At 40.4% G+C, this 25,416-nt stretch overlaps 1 protein-coding gene across 1 annotated transcript in view; it reads left to right on the top strand.

The window, feature by feature from the left end:
* LOC128648501 (UDP-glucuronosyltransferase 3A1) overlaps positions 1–24,400 on the top strand; it is an 85,826-nt gene extending 61,426 nt beyond the window's left edge. Inside the window, exons 6-7 of the mRNA XM_053701208.1 lie at positions 5,021–5,240; positions 23,363–24,400. Of these exons, the coding sequence (XP_053557183.1) occupies positions 5,021–5,240; positions 23,363–23,639 (497 nt within the window). The 3' untranslated portion in view covers positions 23,640–24,400. The remainder of the gene's footprint in view (positions 1–5,020; positions 5,241–23,362) is intronic.
* The last annotated feature ends 1,016 nt before the right edge of the window (positions 24,401–25,416 follow it).

Genomic DNA, 25,416 nt, shown 5'->3' on the forward strand with positions numbered 1-25,416 from the left:
AAACCAGTGCAGTTTGGTATCCAATATACAGCGTAAGGACTTACGTGGCGAAAATGGAGAAATCTTACTCCATTTTCACCTCGCCACAAATTGCAGGTGTAGTAAGCCTTATGCTGTGTATTGGAGCCCCGTAACTCCCTAAATTAGCTGCAAAATAAAACCTAACACCTAACGCATGCGCACTGTCTATCTACCTGTCAACCGTGAACTTCAAAATAAAACCTAATACCTAACGCATGCGCAATGTCTATCTACCTGTCAACCGCGATCCCCCGCCGCAATCCCTAATAAAGTGTTTAATCCCTAAACCGCTGCTCCCGGACCCCGCCGCCAGCTACATTATCTATATCACCCCCTAATCTGAGCCCCCTACACCGCCGCTAGCTACATTAAATGTTTTACCCCCTAATGTGAGCCCCCTACCCGCCGCCACCTACATTAACTATATTACCCCCTAATATGATCCCCCTACACCGCCGCCACCTATTTAAACTATATTAACCCCTAATGTGAGCCCCCTACACCGCCGCCACCTATATTAAATTATTAACCCCTAATCTAATCCCCCTATACCGCTGCCACCTATATTAAATTATTAACCCCTAATCTAATCCCCCTATACCACCGCCACCTATATTAAATTAATTAACCCCTAAAATACTAAAATTTCCCTACCACTAAACCTAAGTCTAACCCTACAAATAGCCCTGAAAAGGGCTTTTTGCGTGGCATTGCCCCAAAGTAAACAGCTCTATTGCCAGCCCTTAAAAGCGCTTTTTGCGGGCCATTGCCCTAAAGTAACCAGCTCTTTTACCAGCCCTTAAAAGGGCTTTTTGCAGGGCATTGTCACAAAGTAATCAGCTCTTTTGCCTGTAATCTAAATCCCCCTACACCGCCGCCACCTATAATAAATGTATTACCCCCTAATCTAATCCCCCTACACCGCCGCCACCTATAATAAATGTATTACCCCCTAATCTAATCCCCCTACACCGCTGACACCTATATTAAAATTATTAACCCCTAATCGAATCCCCCTACACCGCCGCCACCTATATTAACTATATTAACCCTAATTATATTAGGGTTAATATAGTTAATATAGTTATTATATTATATATATTAACTATATTAACCCTATCTAACTCTAACACCCCTAACTTAATTATTATTAAAATAAATCTAAATAATATTAATAATATTAACAAAATTATTCCTATTTAAAACTAAATACTTACCTATAAAATAAACCCTAAGATAGCTACAATATAATTAATAATTACATTGTAACTATTTTAGGGTTTATATATATTTTACAGGTAACTTGGTATTTATTTTAACTAGGTACAATAGCTATTAAATAGTTAATAACTATTTAATAGCTACCTAGTTAAAATAATTACCAATTTACCTGTAAAATAAATCCTAACCTAAGTTACAAATACACCTACACTATCAATAAATTAAATAAACTACAAATATCTAAACTAAACTACAATTAAATACACTAAACTAAATAAAAAAAAAGAAAAAAGATTACAAGTATTTTAAGCTAATTACACCTATTCTAAGCCCCCCAAAATAAAAAAATTTCCCTACCCTAATCTAAATTACAAAAGTAAACAGCTCTATTGCCAGCCCTTAAAGGGACATTGAACACTTTGAGATGGTAATATAAAATGATAAATTGTATATAATAAAGCAACTCTGCAATATACTTTCATTATTTATTTTGTCCTCTTTGCCTGTAATTCCATTCTGAAATTGTGAGCTTTTCAGTTCCTGTTAGAAATGGAAGTGCAGAACACTGTTAAATCCAGCACAACCATTGGTTGCACACTCTAGTGACCTATTTATAACTGTCCCTAATTGGCCACAGCAGAGAAGGTAACACAAGTTACAACATGGCAGCTCCCAGTGTTTTATAGACACTAAAACTTTACACTTATTTTGTCACTTTTTAAACAACTAATGAAACTTTAAAAAATACATCTACATGTTAGTCATGGACTAATCTTTTCTTTGAATGCATCATTCTATCTAGCATGTATTTAGTGTTTAATGTCCCTTTAAAAGTGCCTTTTGTGGGGCATTTCCCCAAAGTAATCAGCTCTTTTGCCTGTAAAAAAAAACAACAACCCCCCATTACAACCCACCACCCACATACCCCTATTCTAACCCACCCAATCCCCCCTTAAAAAAACCTAAGTCTAACCCCCAAGTGCTCCTTACCTGTCCTGAAGACCGGTGGAGAAGGTCCTGTTCCAGGCAGAGAAGTATTCTTCCAGGCGGCGACCTCTTCTTCCAGGATCCAGCCGGCGCGGAGCGGAGGAGTTGAAGACCGATGACCGCGGAGCTGAAGACCGTCCATCTGGAACTGCAGACCGGCGATGCTGGAACTGAAGATCGGCGACGCTGGAACTGAAGACCGCTGGAACTGAAGACCGGAGCCAGAGCGTGGAGGATCCTCTTCATATGATCGCCGCCGTACACTGAATAGGAATTCAAGGTGCGCGATTAAAGATGGCGTCCCTTGAATTCCTATTGGCTGATTTGAGCCTTCAAATTCAAATCAGCCAATCGGATGCGAGCTACTTTAATTCTATTGGCTGATTTGAATAGCCAATAGAATAAGAGCTACTGTAATTCTATTGGCTATTCTAATCAGCCAATAGAATTACAGTAGCTCTTATTCTATTGGCTATTCAAATCAGCCAATAGAATTAAAGTAGCTCGCATCCGCATAGATAGGGTTAATATAGTTAATATATATGATATAATAACTATATTAACTATATTAACCCTAATATAATTAGGGTTAATATAGTTAATATAGGTGGCAGCGGTGTAGGGGTATTATATTAGGGGTTAATATATTTAATATAGGTGGCGGCGGTGTAGGGGTATTAGATTAGGGGGTAATACATTTATTATAGGTGGCGGCGGTGTAGGAGGATTAGATTACATTACAGGCAAAAGAGCTGATTACTTTGTGACAATGCCCCGCAAAAAGCCCTTTTAAGGGCTGGTAAAAGAGCTGATTACTTTGGGGCAATGGCCCGCAAAAAGCCCTTTTAAGGGCTGGCAATAGAGCTGTTTACTTTGGGGTAATGCCACGCAAAAAAGCCCTTTTCAGGGCTATTTGTAGGGTTAGACTTAGGTTTAGTGGTAGGGATATTTTAGTATTTTAGGGGTTAATTTATTTAATTTACTATAGGTGGCGGCGGTATAGGGGGATTAGATTAGGGGTTAATAATTTTAATATAGATGGCGGCGGTATAGGGGGATTAGATTAGGGGTTAATGATTTTAATATAGGTGGCGGCGTTATAGGGGGATTCGATTAAGGGTTAATATAGTTTAAATAGGTGGCGGCGGGGTAGGGGGCTCACATTAGAGGGGGTAATATAGTTTAAATAGGTGGCGGCGGTGTGGGGGGTCATATTAGGGGTTAATATAGTTTAAATAGGTGGCGGCGGTGTAGGGGGCTCACATTAGGGGGTAATATAGTTTAAATAGGTGGCGGCGGTGTAGGGGGCTCACTTTAGGGGGTAATATATTTTAAATAGGTGGTGGCGGGGTAGGGGGCTCACATTAGGGGTTAATATAGTTTAAATAGGTGGCGGCAGTATAGGGGGACCATATTAGGGGGTAACATAGTTAATGTAGGTGGCGGCGGGGTAGGGGGCTCACATTAGGGGGTAAAACATTTAATATAGCTAGCGGCGGTGTAGGGGGGTCAGATTAGGGGGTAATATAGATAATGTAGCTGGCGGCGGGGTCCGGGAGCGGCGGTTTAGGGGTTAATATATTTATTGTTAGGAGTGAGAGGGGGGAATGCGGATAGAGGGGTATACGTTTCGGGCTATGTTTGGGAGGCGTGTTAGACAGTACGGATTATTTAATAACTTAGTCAGGTTTTTTAGGCGGCGGCAGTTTCTAAAGTGCCGTAAGTCACTGGCGACTCCAGAAATTTGTACTTACACAGATTTCTGGACATCGCTGGTTTGTCAGATTTACGGCACTTTAGCATCTGACGGCGCCGTATATAAGATAGCTTGAGTTGCGAGCTGAAACTACGGGCAGCGCAGGTTTCCACGCTTGCGCCGAAACCTGCGCCGTATATCGGATCGCGCCCTTGATTTACTTTAAGGTACAATCTACTCCAGAATTGTTATTATTTAAAAAGATAAATAATCTGTTTATTACCCATTTCCCAGTTTTGCATAACCAGCACGGTTATATTAATATACTTTTTACCTCTGTGATTACCTTGTATCTAAGGAGCCGAATTATCAAGCTCTGAACGGAGCTTGATGCCCCGTGTTTCTGGCGAGTCTAAAGGCCGCTGCTCCATAACCTGTCCGCCTGCTCTGAGGAGGCGGACAGACATCGCCTGAAATCAACCCGATCGAATACCATCGGGTTGATTGGCAATTGGCTGCAAATCTGCAGGGGGCGGTATTGCACTAGCAGTTCACAAGAGCTGCTGGTGCAATGATAAATGCCAACAGCGTATGCTTTCGGCATTTATCAATGTGCGGTGGACATGATCGACGATATCGGATCATATCTGCTCGCACCTTCTTAAATATGCCCCTATGCTTCTGCAGACTGCCCCCTTATCTCAGTTCTTTTGACAGGCTTGCATTTTAGCCAATCAGTGCTGACTCATAAATAACTCCACAGGAGTGAGCACAATGGTATCTATATGGCACATGTGAACTAGAGCTGTCTAGCTGTGAAAAACTGTCAAAATGCACTGAGCTAAGGGGTGGCCTTCAAAAAGGGCTTAGAAATTAGCATATGAGCCTACCTAATTTTAGCTTTCAACAAGGAATGTCAAAGGAACAAAGTACATTTGATGATAAAAGTAAATTGGAAAGTTGTTTAAATTTGCATGCCCTATCTGAATCATGAAAGTTCAATTTGGAACTAGACTGTCCATTTAACAGGAGATAACTGATCTAATTTCTTTATCATCATTATACATTTTGTGTACAATTAAATTTTTTTCACAGGGCACCCGAATGTTCGTCTCCTTGTGACACATGGAGGTTGGAATAGTTTGATGGAGGCAGTTTATCACGGGGTCCCTGTGGTGGGAATTCCACTTTTTGGTGATCAGTTTGACAATCTGGCTCGAATGAAAGCAAAAAAGATGGGAACAATTATAACACCTGATCAGATAAAGGCTGAAAGATTTGCAAATGTTATTCAACAAATAACAGAAGATAAAAGGTATATGTATATACTGCATTTAATGTGTATAATGCTATCCAAGTAGTCCTTAAAGGGACACTTAACATCTTGTAAAGATATTAATGCTGTCTTGCTATAGAATAACATATAAACCAAGTATAAACATTGGGAAATAAAATAATATATTGTTTACTGCAGTTGTTTTTCAATTGCCAAACTTCACCCATCACTTACCTTATTTAGAGGAGCAGATCTGAGCTTACAGGGACATGATACCCAAGTGTTGAAGCACTTGAAAGTGATGCAGCATAGCTGTAAAAATTGGAGTAGAAAATATCACCTGAGCATCTCTATGTAAAAAAGGAAGATATTTTACCTCACAATTTCCTAAGTATTCACACCCCAGGCAATCAGGATACTAGTTCCAGGACTTTAAGGGAGAGCACATCTGGCATGTGCAGACAAAGTCCTGTTATTTGCCTATTTAGTTTAAGAAATTTTACAATAAAATCTCACGAGATTTCAGTGAAATCTCATGAGATCACAGCAAAGCAAAGTGTGACATCGGCACTGCTGGTGCTGATTGGTTATTGTTTTTTTTTTTGTTTTTTTTTCCAACTTGCAGCTGGATAACAGCTAAAGTATAACTGTTCAGAGCACTTACTCTGACGAGCTGAAGAAATTCTGAGGTAAAATATTTTCCCTTTTTACATAAAGATGTTCAGGTTATATTTTCATGTCAGCTTTTTACAATTATGAGGCATCATAATTGAGGTATATGAGTATTATGTCCCTTTAAGTCAGATAATCCTCTGCCTGTGCCACTGGAGGATGTTTACTTGCAGTGGTTTGTGGAGGAATATTATCATCATTATGTGTGTCAGCTCCATTCTCTCTGGCTGCTAGCCAATCAGGGTCATGTAGGGGGTCCATTGTGCAAGTAGAACTGCTGTGGTTAAGGATAATTGTGGTGGGCAAGGTCTCAGGATAATTGCATTCGGGAGTCGGTTGTGAGATTTAACCTTGTACCTGGTGTACAGGTAGCATTGAAAAGAAGTCTGTGTTGTGTGACTGCAATTAATAGTCACAGTGCTGAGTTACTCTATGTTACAACCATCAATCCTATCAGCCAATCGGAATTAAGGTAGGAAAAATCCTACTGGCTGATGCAATCAGCCAATAGGATTGAAGTTCAATCCTATTGGCTGATCCAATCAGCCAATATGATTGAGCTCGCATTCTATTGGCTGATTGGAACAGCCAATAGAATGCAAGCTCAATCCTATTGGCTGATTGCATCAGCCAATAAGATTTTTCCTACCTTAATTCCGATTGGCTGATAGGATTCTATCAGCCAATCGGAATTGAAGGGACGCCATCTTGGATGACGTCACTTATAGGAACCTTCATTCAGTCGTCGGATCAAGAAGGAAGAGGATGCTCCTAGTTGGATGTCTTCAAGATGGACCCGCTCCGCTCTGGATGGAAGAAGATAGAAGATGCCACCTGGATGAAGACTTCTACCGCTTGGAGGACCTCTTCTGGCCGGATCAGATGAAGACTTCTGCCCCTCTGGATGTCCACTTCTGCCCGGCTGGGTGAAGACGGCTCAAGGTAGGGTGATCTTCAAGGGGATAGTGTTAGGTTTTATTAACGGGGGATTGGGTGGGTTTTAGAATAGGTTTGGGTGTGTGGGTGGTGGGTTGTAATGTTGGGGGGGGGTATTGTCTTTTATTTTACAGGTAAAAGAGCTGATTACTTTGGGGCAATGCCCCGCAAAAGGCCCTTTTAAGGGCTATTTGTAATTTAGTATAGGGTAGGGAATTTTATTATTTTGGGGGGCTTTTTTTATTTTATTAGGGGGATTAGAGTAGGTGTAATTAGCTTAAAAAAATTGTAAATATTTTTTTTATTTTCTGTAATTTAGTGTTTGTTGTTTTTTGCCTAACGCCGGTATTACGAGTCTTGGAAGAAGTGAGCGGTTGACCCTCTCCTGGCAAGACTCCTACAGCATTTAAAAGTCAGTAGTTAAGAGTTTTATGGGCTAACTATAACTGGTTAATTATAGTAATTTTTTTTTTTTTTTTTTTTTTAATATTTTATTTATATCCAACAATGCATACAGTCAAGCATAGTTCACTTCAGTTCACCACGCAGGGTGAAGCTTTGTACAATGCGGAAAGAGGTGGATAGTACTTAAACAAGATTGTACTGATGCAGGGGTTACAACTTTCAATTACAGATTTTATGGTTATTTTCTGTGGGATAACTGCATACATCGCTGGGATTTTTATCTTAAAACCTATCGTAACTAAACAAAAACAACAACTAGGTAACCTAAAATAAAACACACTAGTCCCTTCCCTTCTCGCACTAATACTGAGGACTTTTAGGAGACTTAAACATATGGATTTGTACAGAGTGATGTAATGAGATTTTTAACTTGCTTTTGTCATTGTTAGGAACCAAATGGCTGCTACAGAGGTTATGCATATGACAAGTAAACAATTACATAAAAGGAGTCAACAAGGAGTTAAAAAGTTGCAAGGGGTCTAAATTTGCTGTGTCTCTGAGGGTAACAGTGACATTGCATATAATCAGTTAATGTATTCCTTGCAGGGATTTATAAGTTAGTTCTGACAGATAACTATTAGTTCTATCGTTTACAACGTAAAATAACAAGTATAGTGCTGTAGCGAGTATTTAGCACATGGTGGCAGTTATAAGGCGTAACTTGAGTATAGGAGAGTGAGAAGAGAGTTATAAACCGTTAGATGCAAAGAGAACAATGAATGATACATAAAATGCTAAAGCGCATCTGATTACATACTGATTACCGAGGAAACATATTCTTTAGTTGATTAAGTGGAGCCTCTTATTGGTCCTCATTTTTCTAAGTAACGTGAAACAAAACATAAAGCAAACAAGCAGCTAAACAGAACATAGTAAATATCCAGACCCCCTCTGAATAGAGTAATAATTTTACATAAAAGTAGAAATGGAAACATGACACCGTGAATTTAGGAGGTTGCTACATGTACAGTGACAGGCTAGTCCGTTAGTTATTCCCATAAGCATGATAAGCAAGGTATGGTAGGGCATGTATGAAAATGGTCAGGCCCTTCCAGTTCATTGTATCAGTTAGTACATTCTCTGCTAGGTTGTGTAGGTTAGATTTTTGATGCAAAACTTTAATTTGTGTCAGTAGCAAAGTAAAGGTTAAGCCTGACATGGATATCGCAGAAGAGATCATAAGCTGTATATATAAGAGATGTATAAATGAGATGTGAGCATGTTATCATATAGCAGGTGTTTAGCACTTGGAGATAGTCAAAGGGTGTGAGCATCACGTAGTATGTTGGTATGTTGTACATTATGACAGGCAAAGGTTCTTATAGTACTATGACTTAAGTAGCTGTGATGCAAGCAAGAACAGAGGATGGCAGGACAGTCATATGAATTGTCCAACATTGCAAAAAGAAACCAAACCCAAACAGTGTTAAAGATTCTTAGTTGGATGTAAAACCCATCCCAATCCTATATCTAACCAAATGCTTTGAACAAATACATGACTAAACATTAGCACACTTTATGCTCATTTAGGAAGGACTGCATGCAATTTGTTATACTGCACAAGTACTATGTGTGATGATCATTAGGAACCTGCAGACAGATATATTTTTACGGTGCCGTTTCAGAGGGGTGGCTTTCAGTGTGCATTTATTTATTGTAACATGAGATTTAGCCCTGATATCCCCGCCACAGCACGGTGACAATGTGAACACACTATTAAACGGCATCTTTTACGTGGCTTAAAGTCCTATAAGTAGTGATTTCAGGGTAAAGTTTTTCCCAGCAAAAGGATCAAAAGCTTGCAGCCTTTAGAGTTCGCCTATGCAACATGGGTAGTCCTGCACAATCACCATACTTTAGCCGATCCCATTTCTTGGAAGAGTAAACCAGGAGCCAAGCCCGCCAACTGGATACTGGCCATTCCGGTCCCCGCGTGTGGGGTTGAGCTGGTAATGCAAGTGAGAGATTTCCCCCGCCATCGTTATTAGATTAGCGGTACTGTAGGCTAAGCTCTCCCGAATGCTGGATTCCAAATCTGTGTCCGGACTCACGGTAAATGTGGGGGGGGACCCCAAGGGTAGCAGCGGGTCTGTCTCTGGATCCATAAGTGAACCTATGTCATGATCTGGCAGGTGCGGGTAGAATGGAGTCGCTCCAGCCACTGATATCACTGCGGCTTTTCTCATCTGTGGGTGAGCTGTATCTGTGGAGCAATTGGTTTCCCCTGTGTTGCGTGTGACATTGTTTGTAGTATATTGTAGAACAGAGCCCTTTTGGCTATCGGTGGAACTTTTTAGTCGGAGAGGCCGCTCCATTGACTGCACCGCTGCACAGAGGTCCGTGCAGGCAGAAAGGAGTCGATCTAATCTAGGCGCAAGTAGGGTCTTTAGTTCAGATAGGATAGAGATGTGGGCACTGGATCCTACAGTGCCGGCTATATCCATCATACAAAGTGAGAGATGAGCGTCAGAAGATGTCAGAAGTAAAGTGGTAGCGTGGCGGCGAAAAATGCCCCACAACGCCAAACGGCTTTTTCAACTTTAACTTGCTTCTCGGCGGCCAAGGGATGGTTTTCCTTGATCCAGGAGAGTTCCCGGGCACAGGTGTTGCCAAGGGAGGAAAGGATGGCACAATATATAACCACTTCTTGCCATGAGCTTTGCAGAGCCTCAGCAGTCCGTGGCCATCTTAGATTGCCGCCCACCGGAAGTCTAATTATAGTAATTTTATTTAGATTTATTAAAAAACAGAATTTATGCTTACCTGATAAATTACTTTCTCCAACGGTGTGTCCGGTCCACGGCGTCATCCTTACTTGTGGGGGATATTCTCTTCCCCAACAGGAAATGGCAAAGAGCCCAGCAAAGCTGGTCACATGATCCCTCCTAGGCTCCGCCTACCCCAGTCATTCGACCGACGTACAGGAGGAAATATGCATAGGAGAAACCATATGATACCGTGGTGACTGTAGTTAGAGAAAATAATTCATCAGACCTGATTAAAAAACCAGGGCGGGCCGTGGACCGGACACACCGTTGGAGAAAGTAATTTATCAGGTAAGCATAAATTCTGTTTTCTCCAACATAGGTGTGTCCGGTCCACGGCGTCATCCTTACTTGTGGGAACCAATACCAAAGCTTTAGGACACGGATGAAGGGAGGGAGCAAATCAGGTCACCTAAATGGAAGGCACCACGGCTTGCAAAACCTTTCTCCCAAAAATAGCCTCCGAAGAAGCAAAAGTATCAAATTTGTAAAATTTGGCAAAAGTGTGCAGTGAAGACCAAGTCGCTGCCTTACATATCTGGTCAACAGAAGCCTCGTTCTTGAAGGCCCATGTGGAAGCCACAGCCCTAGTGGAGTGAGCTGTGATTCTTTCAGGAGGCTGCCGTCCGGCAGTCTCATAAGCCAATCGGATAATGCTTTTAAGCCAAAAAGAAAGAGAGGTAGAAGTTGCTTTTTGACCTCTCCTTTTACCAAAGATGTTTATCTGAAATCTTTAGTAGCCTCTAAATAGAATTTTAAAGCACGGACTACGTCCAGATTGTGTAACAAACGTTCCTTCTTTGAAACTGGATTCGGACACAAAGAAGGTACAACTATCTCCTGGTTAATATTTTTGTTGGAAACAACTTTCGGAAGAAAACCAGGCTTAGTACGCAAAACCACCTTATCTGCATGGAACACCAGATAGGGCGGAGAACACTGCAGAGCAGATAACGCTGAAACTCTTCTAGCAGAAGAAATTGCAACCAAAAACAAAACTTTCCAAGATAATAACTTAATATCTACGGAATGTAAGGGTTCAAACGGAACCCCTTGAAGAACTGAAAGAACTAGATTTAGACTCCAGGGAGGAGTCAAAGGTCTGTAAACAGGCTTGATTCTAACCAGAGCCTGAACAAACGCTTGAACGTCTGGCACAGCTGCCAGCCTTTTGTGAAGTAGAACAGATAAAGCAGAGATCTGTCCCTTCAGAGAACTTGCAGATAATCCTTTCTCCAAACCTTCTTGTAGAAAGGATAGAATCTTAGGAATTTTTATCTTGTTCCATGGGAATCCTTTAGATTCACACCAACAGATATATTTCCATATTTTATGGTAAATCTTTCTAGTTACAGGCTTTCTAGCCTGAATCAGAGTATCTATTACAGAATCTGAAAACCCACGCTTTGATAAAATCAAGCGTTCAATCTCCAAGCAGTCAGTTGGAGGGAAACCAGATTCGGATGTTCGAATGGACCTTGAACAAGAAGGTCCTGTCTCAAAGGTAGCTTCCATGGTGGAGCCGATGACATATTCACCAGGTCTGCATACCAAGTCCTGCGTGGCCACGCAGGAGCTATCAAGATCACCGAAGCCCTCTCCTGATTGATCCTGGCTACCAGCCTGGGAATGAGAGGAAACGGTGGGAATACATAAGCTAGGTTGAAGGTCCAAGGTGCTACTAGTGCATCTACTAGAGTCGCCTTGGGATCCCTGGATCTGGACCCGTAACAAGGAACCTTGAAGTTCTGACGAGAGGCCATCAGATCCATGTCTGGAATGCCCCATAATTGAGTTATTTGGGCAAAGATTTCCGGATGGAGTTCCCACTCCCCCGGATGGAATGTCTGACGACTCAGAAAATCCGCTTCCCAATTTTCCACTCCTGGGATGTGGATTGCAGACAAGTGGCAGGAGTCATCCTCCGCCCATTGAATTATCTTGGTCACTTCCTCCATCGCCAGCGAACTCCTTGTTCCCCCCTGATGGTTGATATATGCAACAGTCGTCATGTTGTCTGATTGAAACCTTATGAATTTGGCCCTTGCTAGATGAGGCCAAGCTTTGAGAGCATTGAATATCGCTCTCAGTTCCAGAATGTTTATTGGGAGAAGAGATTCTTGCCGAGACCATAGACCCTGAGCTTTCAGGGGTTCCCAGACCGCGCCCCAGCCCACCAGACTGGCGTCGGTCGTGACAATGACCCACTCTGGTCTGCGGAAGCTCATTCCCTGTGACAGGTTGTCCAGGATCAGCCACCAACGGAGTGAATCTCTGGTCTTTTGATCTACTTGAATCGTCGGAGACAAGTCTGTATAATCCCCATTCCACTGTCTGAGCATGCACAGTTGTAATGGTCTTAGATGAATTCGTGCAAAAGGGACTATGTCCATTGCTGCAACCATCAATCCTATTACTTCCATGCACTGCGCTATGGAAGGACGAAGAACAGAATGAAGTACTTGACAAGAGCTTAGAAGTTTTGATTTTCTGACCTCTGTCAGAAAAATCCTCATTTCTAAGGAATCTATTATTGTTCCCAAGAAGGGAACTCTTGTTGACGGGGACAGAGAACTTTTTTCTTTGTTCGCTTTCCATCCGTGAGATCTGAGAAAGGCTAGGACGATGTCCGTATGAGCCTTTGCTTTTGACAGAGACGACGCTTGAATCAGGATGTCGTCCAAGTAAGGTACTACTGCAATGCCCCTTGGTCTTAGAACCGCTAAAAGGGACCCTAGTACCTTTGTGAAAATTCTCGGAGCAGTGGCTAATCCGAATGTAAGTGCCACAAACTGGTAATGCTTGTCCAGAAAAGCGAACCTTAGGAACTGATGATGTTCCTTGTGGATAGGAATATGTAGGTACGCATCCTTTAAATCCATCGTGGTCATAAATTGACCTTCCTGGATGGTAGGAAGGATCGTTCGAATGGTTTCCATTTTGAACGATGGAACCCTGAGAAATTTGTTTAGGATCTTGAGATCTAAAATTGGTCTGAATCTTTCCTCTTTTTTGGGAACTATGAACAGGTTGGAGTAAAACCCCATCACTTGTTCTCCTATTGGAACTGGATGAATTACTCCCATCTTTAACAGGTCTTCTACACAATGTAAGAATGCCTGTCTTTTTATTTGGTTTGAAGGTAATTGAGACCTGTGGAACCTTCCCCTTGGGGGTAGTTCCTTGAATTCCAGGAGATAACCCTGAGAAACTATTTCTAGTGCCCAAGGATCCTGAACATCTCTTGCCCAAGCCTGAGCAAAGAGAGAAAGTCTGCCCCCCACCAGATCCGGTCCCGGATCGGGGGCCATCCCTTCATGCTGTTTTGGTAGCAGTGGCAGGCTTTTTGGCCTGCTTACCCTTGTTCCAGCCTTGCATTGGTCTCCAGGCTGGTTTGGGTTGAGAAGTATTACCCTCTTGCTTAGAGGATGTAGAATTAGAGGCTGGTCCGTTTCTGCGAAAGGGACGAAAATTAGGCTTATTTTTAGCCTTAAAAGACCTATCCTGAGGAAGGGCATGGCCCTTTCCCCCGGTGATGTCTGAAATAATCTCTTTCAAATCAGGACCAAACTGTGTTTTACCCTTGAAAGGGATGTTAAGCAATTTTGTCTTGGAAGACACATCCGCTGACCAAGACTTTAGCCAAAGCGCTCTGCGCGCCACGATAGCAAACCCTGAATTTTTCGCCGCTAATCTAGCTAATTGCAAAGCGGCATCTAAAATAAAAGAGTTAGCCAATTTAAGTGCTTGAACTCTGTCCATAACCTCCTCATACGAAGATTCTTTATTGAGCGACTTTTCTAGTTCTTCGAACCAGAAACACGCTGCCGTAGTGACAGGAACAATGCATGAAATTGGTTGTAGAAGGTAACCTTGCTGAACAAACATCTTTTTAAGCAAACCCTCTAATTTTTTATCCATAGGATCTTTGAAAGCACAACTATCTTCTATAGGAATAGTAGTGCGTTTGTTTAGAGTAGAAACCGCCCCCTCGACCTTGGGGACTGTCTGCCATAAGTCCTTTCTGGGGTCGACTATAGGAAATAATTTCTTAAATATTATAGGGGGAGGAACAAAAGGTATGCCGGGCCTTTCCCACTCCTTATTTACTATGTCCGCCACCCGCTTGGGTATAGGAAAAGCATCGGGGGGCACCGGAACCTCTAGGAACTTGTCCATCTTACATAATTTCTCTGGAATGACCAAATTGTCACAATCATCCAGAGTAGATAATACCTCCTTAAGCAGTGCGCGGAGATGTTCTAATTTAAATTTAAATGTTACAACATCAGGTTCAGCTTGTTGAGAAATTTTTCCTGAATCTGAAATTTCTCCCTCAGACAAAACCTCCCTCCTGGCCCCTTCAGATTGGTGTGAGGGTATGTCAGAAGCGTTATCATCAGCGTCCTCTTGCTCTTCAGTGTTTAAAACAGAGCAATCGCGCTTTCTCTGATAAGTAGGCATTTTGGATAAAATGTTTGCAATAGAATTATCCATTACAGCCGTTAATTGTTGCATGGTAATAAGTATTGGCGCACTAGATGTACTAGGGGCCTCTTGTGTGGGCAAAACTGGTGTAGACACAGAAGGGGATGATGCAGTATCATGCTTACTCCCCTCATTTGAGGAATCATCTTGGGCAATATCATTATCTGTGGCATCATTGTCCCTACTTTGTTTGGACACTATGGCACAATCATCACATATATTTAAATGGGGAGAAACCTTGGCTTTCATACATATAGAACATCGCTTATCTGATGGTTCAGACATGTTAAACAGGCTTAAACTTGTCAACAAAGCACAAAAAACGTTTTAAAATAAAACCGTTACTGTCACTTTAAATTTTAAACTGAACACACTTTATTACTGAATATGTGAAAAAGTATGAAGGAATTGTTCAAAATTCACCAAAATTTCACCACAGTGTCTTAAAGCCTTAAAAGTATTGCACACCAAATTTGAAAGCTTTAACCCTTAAAATAACGGAACCGGAGCCGTTTTTACATTTAACCCCTATACAGTCCCAGGTATCTGCTTTGCTGAGACCCAACCAAGCCCAGAGGGGAATACGATACCAAATGACGCCTTCTATAAGCTTTTTCAGTGGTTCTTAGCTCCTCACACATGCATCTGCATGCCTTGCTCTCCAAAAACAACTGCGCATTAGTGGCGCGAAAATGAGGCTCTGCCTATGACTAGAAAAGGCCCCCATCTGAAAAAGGTGTCCAATACAGTGCCTGCCGTTTTTTAACAACAATCCCCAAGATTATAATAACTATTAAGAGTTATAATCTGCCAAATATGCTTAGCAAAGTAATCGTTTTAGCCCAGAAAAATGTCTACCAGTTTTTTAAGCCCTTATAAAGCCTTTTATTCTTTTACTTAATCTAAGAAAATGGCTTACCGGTCCCCATAGGGGAAATGACAGCCTTCCAGCATTACATAGTCTTGTTAGAAATGTGGCCAGTCATACCTCAAGCAGAAAAAGTCTGCCAACTGTTCCCCCAACTGAAGTTACTTCATCTCAACAGTCCTGTGTGGAAACAGCAATCGATTTTAGTAACGTTTGCTAAAATCATCTTCCTCTTACAAACAGAAATCTTCATCTCTTTTCTGTTTCAGAGTAAATAGTACATACCAGCACTATTTTAAAATAACAAACACTTGATTGAAGGATAAAAACTACATTTAAACACCAAAAAACTCTTAACCATCTCCGTGGAGATGTTGCCGGTGCAACGGCAAAGAGAATGACTGGGGTAGGCGGAGCCTAGGAGGGATCATGTGACCAGCTTTGCTGGGCTCTTTGCCATTTCCTGTTGGGGAAGAGAATATCCCCCACAAGTAAGGATGACGCCGTGGACCGGACACACCTATGTTGGAGAAATAGATTTAAGTTAGGGGGGGTGTTAGGGTTAGGGTTAGACTTAGGTTTAGGTGTTAATACATTTAATATAGTAGCGGCGACGTTGGGGGTGGGAGATTAGGGGTTAATAATTGAAGGTAGGTGGCGGCGACGTTGGGGGCGGCAGATTAGGGGTTAATAAATATAATGTAGGTGTCGGCGATGTTAGGGGCAGCAGATTAGGGGTTCATAGGTATAATGTAGGTGGCGGCGGTGTCCGGAGCGGCAGATTAGGGGTTAATAATATAATGCAGGTGGCGAGGATGTTGGGGGCGGCAGATTAGGGGTTAATAAGTGTAAGGTTAGGGGTGTTTAGACTCAGGGTTCATGTTAGGGTGTTAGGTGTAGTATTTTCCCATAGGAAACAATGGGGCTGCGTTAGGAGCTGAACGCTGCTTTTTTGCAGGTGTTAGTTTTTTTTCCAGCCGTCTCAGCCCCATTGTTTTCTATGGGGAGATCGTGCACGAGCACGTTTTAGGCAGCTTACCCCTACCGTAAGCAACGCTGGTATTACAGTGAGATGTGGAGCTAAATTTGCTCAACGCTCACTTTTCTGAGGCTAACACAGCCATTCAGAAAACTTGTAATACCAGCGTTGTTTAAAGTAAGCGCTGGAAAAAAAAGGCTCGTTAGCAACGCACGGCTTTACCGACAAAACTCGTAATCTAGCAGTTAGTTAATAATAGTAATTTTATTAAGATTTATTTAAATAATATTTAACTTAGGGGGGTGTTAGGGTTGGACTTAGGTTTAGGGGTTAATAACTTTATCATAGTGGCGGCGACGTTGGCGACGTTGGCGGCAGATTAGGGGGTTAATACATTTAATAGGCTATGTGGGCTATGGCGGTTTAGGGGTTAATACTTGAATAGGTTAATTGCATTGTGGGCTATGGCGGTTTAGGGGTTAATAATGTAGTTATTACTTGCGGTGTGGGTTTGATGGCGGATATAGGGGTTAATAGTTTAAATAGGCATATTGCGTTGTGGGGGGTTGTCGGTCTAGGGGTTAATACATTTCATATTAGTAATGAGAGGGGGGGATTGCGGATATAGGGGTTTTACGTGTTGGGCTTATTTTTGGGAGGCAGGTTGGACTTTTACGGGAGATTTGTTATTTTCTTTAGAGCGCTAATTTATTGCATGCCAGCAAACGGGCAAATGTGCCCGTTTGTAGGTGCGCGATAAATAACCAGCCATTACAAGAGGATGGTTATTACTCATTGTATCATGTATCATAGTCCATTGCACAAATTTGAAGACATTTTCTCTTTATTTCAAAATCAACTTGGTACAATAATCATGCAACTTTTCGAGACAAGCTCTACATCTTGCATGATTAAAAGCTTGTCTCAAAACGTCACATGATAATTTCTCCAAATTTGTGCTGTCAACTACGATACATAATACACTATGTTTAGGGTATTGGCAGATGCCCTGTCGACATCGGCACTTTAAGTTCCTAAGAAAAAAGCTGCTATTGCATGTTTGGTTTTGGTATTACTCAGTGGAGCGCAAATATCGCTTTCGCAAAAGAAATATTTTGTGCTCCACTTGTAGTCTAGCCCTATGTTTGGTGTTTAGTAGTAGGGCATGATTAAGGGTGATTTAAGCCAAAATGTCGCCTGCAAAGGCCTGGACCTGTATGTTCCAATAAAGCTTTAAAAAATTGCATGGTGCTGTGGGAGTATACTTTTACAAGGCCTGAGTTACTATTATTTGCTAATAAACAGAACTCACATTGCATTATTGGTGAGAAGTGACACACGGTTACACACCTCACAAGAAAGAAAACCTTTTTTTTTTTTTCTCAGTACAAGAACATTAAATTAACATAAAACAAGTATATTTTAAAATGCCTTCTTTTCAACAAAGACAAACACAATAATTATGTGTCCCCTTTAAGATGAATAATATGAAGGAAACACACAAAAGGGGTGGGGCTGGTTAATGTGCCATTGTTTTATCAGTGAACATGCCACTAAACATTTTCCACCAAAAAACAAGTGTCAGTATTATACACCATAATTCAGAATAACTTTGTAACCCAAAGACAGCATTTTCACACATTAATTTTTCTTATTATTACACATATATGTCATTGTGGGGTCAGACATTGCTTGACGGATTGTATCATACCATAGCTAAATGTAAAGGGACAAATAAACACCTTGTAGTTACAAGATATTTCTTTTGTCTTGCTATAGAGTAACTTTATAATAAATTAACATCTTTTGTTGCTTCAACTGATAATCAATAAGCAATCTCCACCTGCCACTTGCCTTATTTGAAGGAGCCAATCTGGGTTTAATTCTACAGTAAACAAGGGTAGCCACAAACTGTGTTAGTATTAAGTGCTTTGTTTTGCAGTTGTTATGTTAAAGCAAATTAGGGGGGAAATATGTAGCATGGTTAGCCTTGAGAGGTCTGCAGTGTGCATGAATTGCTCTGAGAATTAGGAAATCCACAACTTTCAGAGGTAAATTAAATGAAAGGGGGCCAAAATAAATAATAAAAGTATATTGCAAAAGTTGTCTTACTACACGTAACTGAACATTTTATATTAAAATCTCAAGGTGTACATCTCTCAGGAGAAGGCACCTCCAGTCCTTCTGTGAAAGTATTCATAAACCAAGTCTTATTTTTATTTAGTACCCCATCACCTTATATATATCCATGCTTAATAAAATATTAATTACAAATAAAATATAATATTTAATACTATATTAAATACAGCTTTTATTGTTTGGACCATTTTCTCATCATATTGTATACCTTTAACAAAATTAATATTTTGAATTAAAAGGAAATTAAACTGTATGAGATTGTAATATAACATGTTTATGTTTATTTATATAAAAAAAATTGCAATGTACTGATAATTTAGTTTGTCCACTTTTCCTGTTGGTTTTCTAAATTCCACTTAAAGGGACACTCAAGTCTAAATTAAACTCTCATGATTCAAATGAAGCAGGCAATTTTAAACAACTTTCCAATTTGCTTCCATTAAAAAAGTGTGCACAGTCTTTTTATATTTACACTTTCTGAGTCACCAGCTCCTACTGAAGAATTCACAGAATATACGTAAGTGCATTTGTGATTGGCTGATGACTGTCACATGATACAGGGGGAGTGGAAATAATAATAACTTTAAAATTTGTCACACACAAAAAATGCTACTCACTTAAAGTTCAGACTGAGGGGCCGATTTATGAAAGTGTGAGAGGACATGATACGATGAAGCGTATCATGTCCCCGCACATCGATAAATGCTGACAATATCATTGCACAAGCAGTTCAAGTGATCGTCCGATAGCAGGGGGTGTTAATCAGCCCCCCAGAAGCAGAACTTTTTTTCACTTTCTGCGATGATTTATTTTTTAGTTAGAAATTTTTTGCAGGTCATTTTGAAATAGAAATTAGTTTTAAATCGTTCATAAACAATATTTATTTAGAATAAAATAAACAAACATTTTTTTTTTAAAAAACTTAAACTTTCACATCTGTAATGTAACATCAGAAATCTTTCATACAACTTATATTAAACATGGTAAACATTATTTTATAGTGCTTGGTGTTATTATACTGATGCAGATACCACTGATCCGCCTATAACCAGCCCTCCTCTGGCTATAGCCATGTGCCAGTGTCACTACTGTGTCTTTGTATAGTGCTGGCACTGCTGGGTGTTATTATACTGATGCAGATACCACTGATCCTATAACCAGCCCTCCTCTGGCTATACCCATGTGCCAGTGTCATTATACTGATGCAGATACCACTGATCCTATAACCAGCCCTCCTCTGGCTATACCCATGAGCCAGTGTCACTACTGTGTCATTATATAGTACTGGATGTTATTATACTGATGCAGATACCACTGATCCTATAACCAGCCCTCCTCTGGCTATACCCATGAGCCAGTCTCACTACTGTGTCATTATATAGCTCTGGGTGTTATTATACTGATGCAAATACTACTGACCCTATAACCAGCCCTCTTCTGGCTATACCCATGTGCCTGTGTCACTACTGTGTCTTTGTATGGTGCTGGGTGTTATTATACTGATGCAGATACCACTGATCCTTAACCAGCCCTTTTCTGGCTATACCCATGTGCCATTGTCACTACTGTATTATTATATAGTGCTGGGTGTTATTATACTGATGCAGATACCACTGATCCGCCTATAACCAGCCCTCTTCTGGCTATACCCATGAGCCAGTGTCACTACTGTGTCTTTGTATAGTGCTGGGTGTTATTATACTGATGCAGATACCACTGATCCGCCTATAACCAGCCCTCTTCTGGCTATACGCATGTGCCTGTGTCACTACTGTGTCTTTGTATAGTGCTGGGTGTTATTATACTGATGCAGATACCACTGACCCTATAACCAGCCCTCTTCTGGCTATACGCATGTGCCAGTGTCACTACTGTGTCATTATATAGTGCTGGGTGTTATTATACAGATGCAGATACCACTGACCCTATAACCAGCCCTTGTCTGGCTATACCTATGTGCCAGTGTCACTACTGTGTCTTTGTATAGTGCTGGGTGTTATTATACTGATGCAGATACCACTGATCCGCCTATAACCAGCCCTCTTCTGGCTATACCCATGTGCCTGTGTCACTACTGTGTATTTGTATAGTGCTGGGTGTTATTATACAGATGCAGATACCACTGATCCGGCTATAACCAGCCCTCTTCTGGCTATACCCATGTGCCTGTGTCACTACTGTGTCTTTGTATAGTGCTGGGTGTTATTATACTGATGCAGATGCACATCCAGTATTTCACTCAGGCTTTATTTATTCCATAACTTATCAATGATCACCCAAATTGGGTATTGAAAATTCACACATAAAATCAATGTAAAGAAAAAAGATGGCATTGAAAAACCTAATCCTATCAGGCAAAATATAGATAGACCTATATAGAATATTCTTGTGCAAGGCAAATGTATACTGTCTGTTACATTTATTTAATGTGACCCCATTCTATCATTACCAGCTCAGCTGACAAATATAAAGTCCCTTTTCCCTAATCTACCTTTTGTGCATATATGCTTAAAGAACCACAATAGAGTACCATTCCTTTTTTTCCCAAGAAAAATAAAAACAAGGGTGATATACATTTTAAATGTTAATATAATTTTTGTTCTGTTAACATTCAAAATGTATATCACAACCCTGGTTTTATTTTTACTGTTCTTGAGGAACCACTGCTATAGTAGGCAAACAAAAGTAGACTTTCTTTCATCAGAGAAACTTACGCTAATAGTAATAAAATACTAGTCTACTAGTACTAATTATATTAGTATTATTATTATTGCTACTATTTACAATTTGCAAATAAAAAGGCTTTGGCTGTTCATTCATTGTTAAAATTTGATTCCAATATTTAGTGAGGGAAGGTGATAATAAATAAATGATGTGTCGCTGATCTAAATTTGCTAGCATAACCGCTTGGTTGTAAAAGAGTAATGTGCATACCATTTAGCCCCTTCTGAAACAAACAAATTGTGGCCCCAGGGCGGCTTTGGCTAGGGACATGGAAGGACTCAGGAATAAATTAATTTAGCGATTTCCACCCAGTAAGTGCCATAGTACAAACAAAAATCTGCTTAATGGGCCAGTATACACTGAGGACTATGATTTACATTCAGTGGGCTCATTAAACAGACCTGCCCCTGCATTAATATTTCAATAGAGCCGAGAGGTGGTGCGGCGGTAGTGTGAGAAGAGGGCTGAGTGAGAGCAGGAAAAGAGCGCACAACAAATCTTTACATTGCACACATCTGCTACTGCAGCGCATCACATCATTCTTGGAGACCGCAGACCGGCAATGTGTGCTGTATGCCTCAGTGGCGTATCACCTACAGCACGTCTTAGCAACTATGATTTACATTCAGTGGGCTCATTACACAGACCTGCCCCTGCATTAGTGTACAGCATGTGTAACCTCATCACGCACAGCATTTCTCCGGTATATGGGATCTTGCAAGTCCCCATGCTGTACACTAATGCAGGGGCAGGTCTGTGTAATGAGCCCACTGAATGTAAATCATAGTGCTAAGACGTGCTGTAGGTGATACGCCACTGAGGCATACAGCACACATTGCCGGTCTGCGGTCTCCAAGAATGATGTGATGCGCTGCAGTAGCAGATGTGTGCAATGCAAACATTTGTTGTGCGCTCTTTTCCTGCTCTCACTCAGCCCTCTTCTCACACTACTGCCGCACCACCGCTCGGCGCTATTGAAATAACACAATAATAATAATAAAAAATTAAAAAAGCTTTTACTCCTTCTGCTTGCCTGCAGCAGGGCTAAAGTTAAAAAAAACACAACTGACTTACCTCGCTGTCGCAGAAGCCGTTCTGGCGGGTAAAAGTATTAATAATGATATTGCATCTAAAAAAGTATCAATTTCAGGAGCAGAGCAGCCATTAGCCAATCATTTCATAGTACTGTCTGCACTAAAAATGTGCCGGTTGTCCATTTGAAAGCACTGCACTGGCCAGAAAAAAAAATAATCCTGTTGTAGAAAAAATTCTCTGTTTAACAGACCTGGCCGTTCTTTCTGCAGGCAGGCTCCAATTTCTGTAATAATATCGCAGATCGCACTATGTTCCGCCTTGGGGATCAGCCCAATAGTATCGGGCGGATAGTTGTCCACAGCCTCAGAGCAGGGGGACCAGTTATGCAGCAGCAGTCTTTAGACCCCTGCTTCATAACTGCTGTTTCCGGCGAACCAAACGGCTCGCGTGGAAACAGGGGCATCAAGCTCCATTCGGAGCTTGATAATTTGGCCCCAAAGTGTTATCGCATTGTCTTGTTATCAGGCATTTGTTGATTATGCAAATCTACTGTATTTACTGGTCCTTTAATTCTTTAAAGTAATGGTTGCCGCCATGTCCTGCTGAGGACAATTAGGGACAGATATCTGTTGTAAGTTCCCACGGGAATAGGGCCCTCTATCCCTCCTGTATGTGTTTGTAAATTTTGTCCTGTATCTTACAAGTCTTGTATTGTTTTATTTAAATGAATTGTATCCATGGACAGCGCTGCGGAATATGTTGGCGCTTAATAAATAAAGTATAATAATAATAATAAAATAAAATAGGCAATAATAGAGATTGTCCAAACAAGGCTGTGTGAAAACCCTTTTAGATAATCCTACGTTTCACACAGCCTATAAATAGAATAGTAGTTTAAACATAGTGGCACTTGATAAAGTACTTTATAGAAACTAAACCTTTACACTTCTCAATATTTAAATAACTAAATACAATTGTAAAAAATAAATGTACATATTATCCTAAGACTAATCCTTGCTTTGAATACATCATTATGTCTGGCATATATTTACTGTTTAACCTGTCTTTTTTTATCCATTTGTACCCACAGCTACAAGACATCAGCCATGCATCTGAGTGTAATTCACAGGTCACGACCTTTCCCTCCAGACCAACAGTTAGTGAGATGGGTAGAACACATTATTCAGACTGGTGGAGGGGCCCATTTGCGTCCCTATTCTTTTAAGCAGCCCTGGTATCAGCAGTGTCTTTTGGACGTTATTTTATTCATCTCTTCGTGCCTAATTGTGACCATTTACATCATAGTGAAATTGTTTAAATTTTTAATTAGAATTTTTTGTTCTAGTAGAAAACAGAAGCAACACTAGGATAAAAAAAATACTGCAAAATAATTTAAAGAACAAATGTAGTTTTTCATTGGATGTTTTACTAATTACATCACTGATCAAAAATGGAATTTGCAAGCACGGTTGGAAATCTCTATTAGAACACAAGTCCTCGACTTGTATGAAATTTGAGTCAACTAATTCTTTTTTCTATTTGTAATATGGAGTAGACTTCATTTTTGTCCTAATTGGAAAACTTTAGTGATATTTTTTCACCCCTTATAATAAGGATCAACACTACACATGATCATCAAGCTACAAACAAGAAAGCAGATGTCAGATGTCTATTTTTAAGAAGCGGAAGCAATCACATTTTATTTTATATTTGAGGAATATGGATACTCGAAACATAATAAATACACTTCCTTCTTAGAGTTGAATTGTTATTGTCTCTGCAACCCACAGGCACACAGATTCCTACCAACCTTCTTCTGAGACCTAACTAGTTAACATACATCATGGATACAGCCTACACAAATGCATAACAATGAAACATTCATGCAGATTGCCCTCCCTCTACCTCCCTTTATGGCACATTTTTCATTTTCTCCACTGGTGTTTGTTAGCTTTTGGATGTAACATTATTAATGGGCGATTCTTCAGCTTGGTAGAAAAAGTGGACTCTCAATTATCTTCTATTTGTAATGTTTAGAATATATATGAGCAGTAGTGTATTGTTCTGTTATATGTTTATTTAAAAAATTAATAAAAACTCCTAAATAAATCATTTTAGATGCTGTAAATCCTGGTTTCTTTCATGTAATTATCAAGAGTCCATGAGCTAGTGACGTATGGGATATACATTCCTACCAGGAGGGGCAAAGTTTCCCAAACCTTAAAATGCCTATAAATACACCCCTCACCACACCCACAATTCAGTTTTTACAAACTTTGCCTCCCGTGGAGGTGGTGAAGTAAGTTTGTGCTAGATTCTACGTTGATATGCGCTTTGCAACAGGTTGAAGCCCGGTTTTCCTCTCAGAGTGCAGCGAATGTCAGAGGGATGTGAAGAGAGTATTTCCTATTTGAAATCAATGGTCTTCCTCTAGGGGATCTTTTTCATAGGTTCTCTGTTATCGGTCGTAGAGATTTCTTCTCCTACCTCGCTTTTCAGATCAACGATATACTCTTATATACCATTACCTCTACTGATTCTCGTTTCAGTACTGGTTTGGCTATCTACTATATGTAGATGAGTGTCCTGGGGTAAGTAAGTCTTATTTTCTTGTGACACTCTAAGCTATGGTTGGGCACTTTATATGTAAAGTTCTAAATATATGTCTATAAACTTATATTTGCCTTGATTCAGGATAATCAGTATTCCTTTACAATACAGACTGTCAGTTTCATTATTGGGATAATGCATTTCAATTTATTTTTTCTTACCTTGAAAAATTTTATTTGTCCATTTTTCCCTGTGTGCTGTTAGGCTCGCGGGGACAGAAAATGTTTCTTTTCATTGCGTCATTCTTGGCGCAGACTTTTTTGGCGCAAAAAATTGTCACTTCCGGCGCCGTAGTTGACGCCGGAAGTTGTATTCTGTCTAGCGTCTTTTTTGACGCATGCGTGTTCAGACATTTTTTTGCGGCAAAAAAGGTGGGCGTTGTTTTCGACGTCAGAGAATTTAAACCTCTCTTTTTCATTGCTTCTGGTTTCTAGAAGTTTATTTTTTTGCATTCTTTCCCATTCCTGAAACTGTCATTTAAGTAATTTGATAATTTTGCTTTATACGTTGTTTTTTCTATTACATATTGCAAGA

The sequence above is a fragment of the Bombina bombina genome, chromosome 2, assembly GCF_027579735.1.
Source record: "Bombina bombina isolate aBomBom1 chromosome 2, aBomBom1.pri, whole genome shotgun sequence".
In the NCBI taxonomy this organism is placed as follows: Eukaryota; Metazoa; Chordata; class Amphibia; order Anura; family Bombinatoridae; genus Bombina; species Bombina bombina.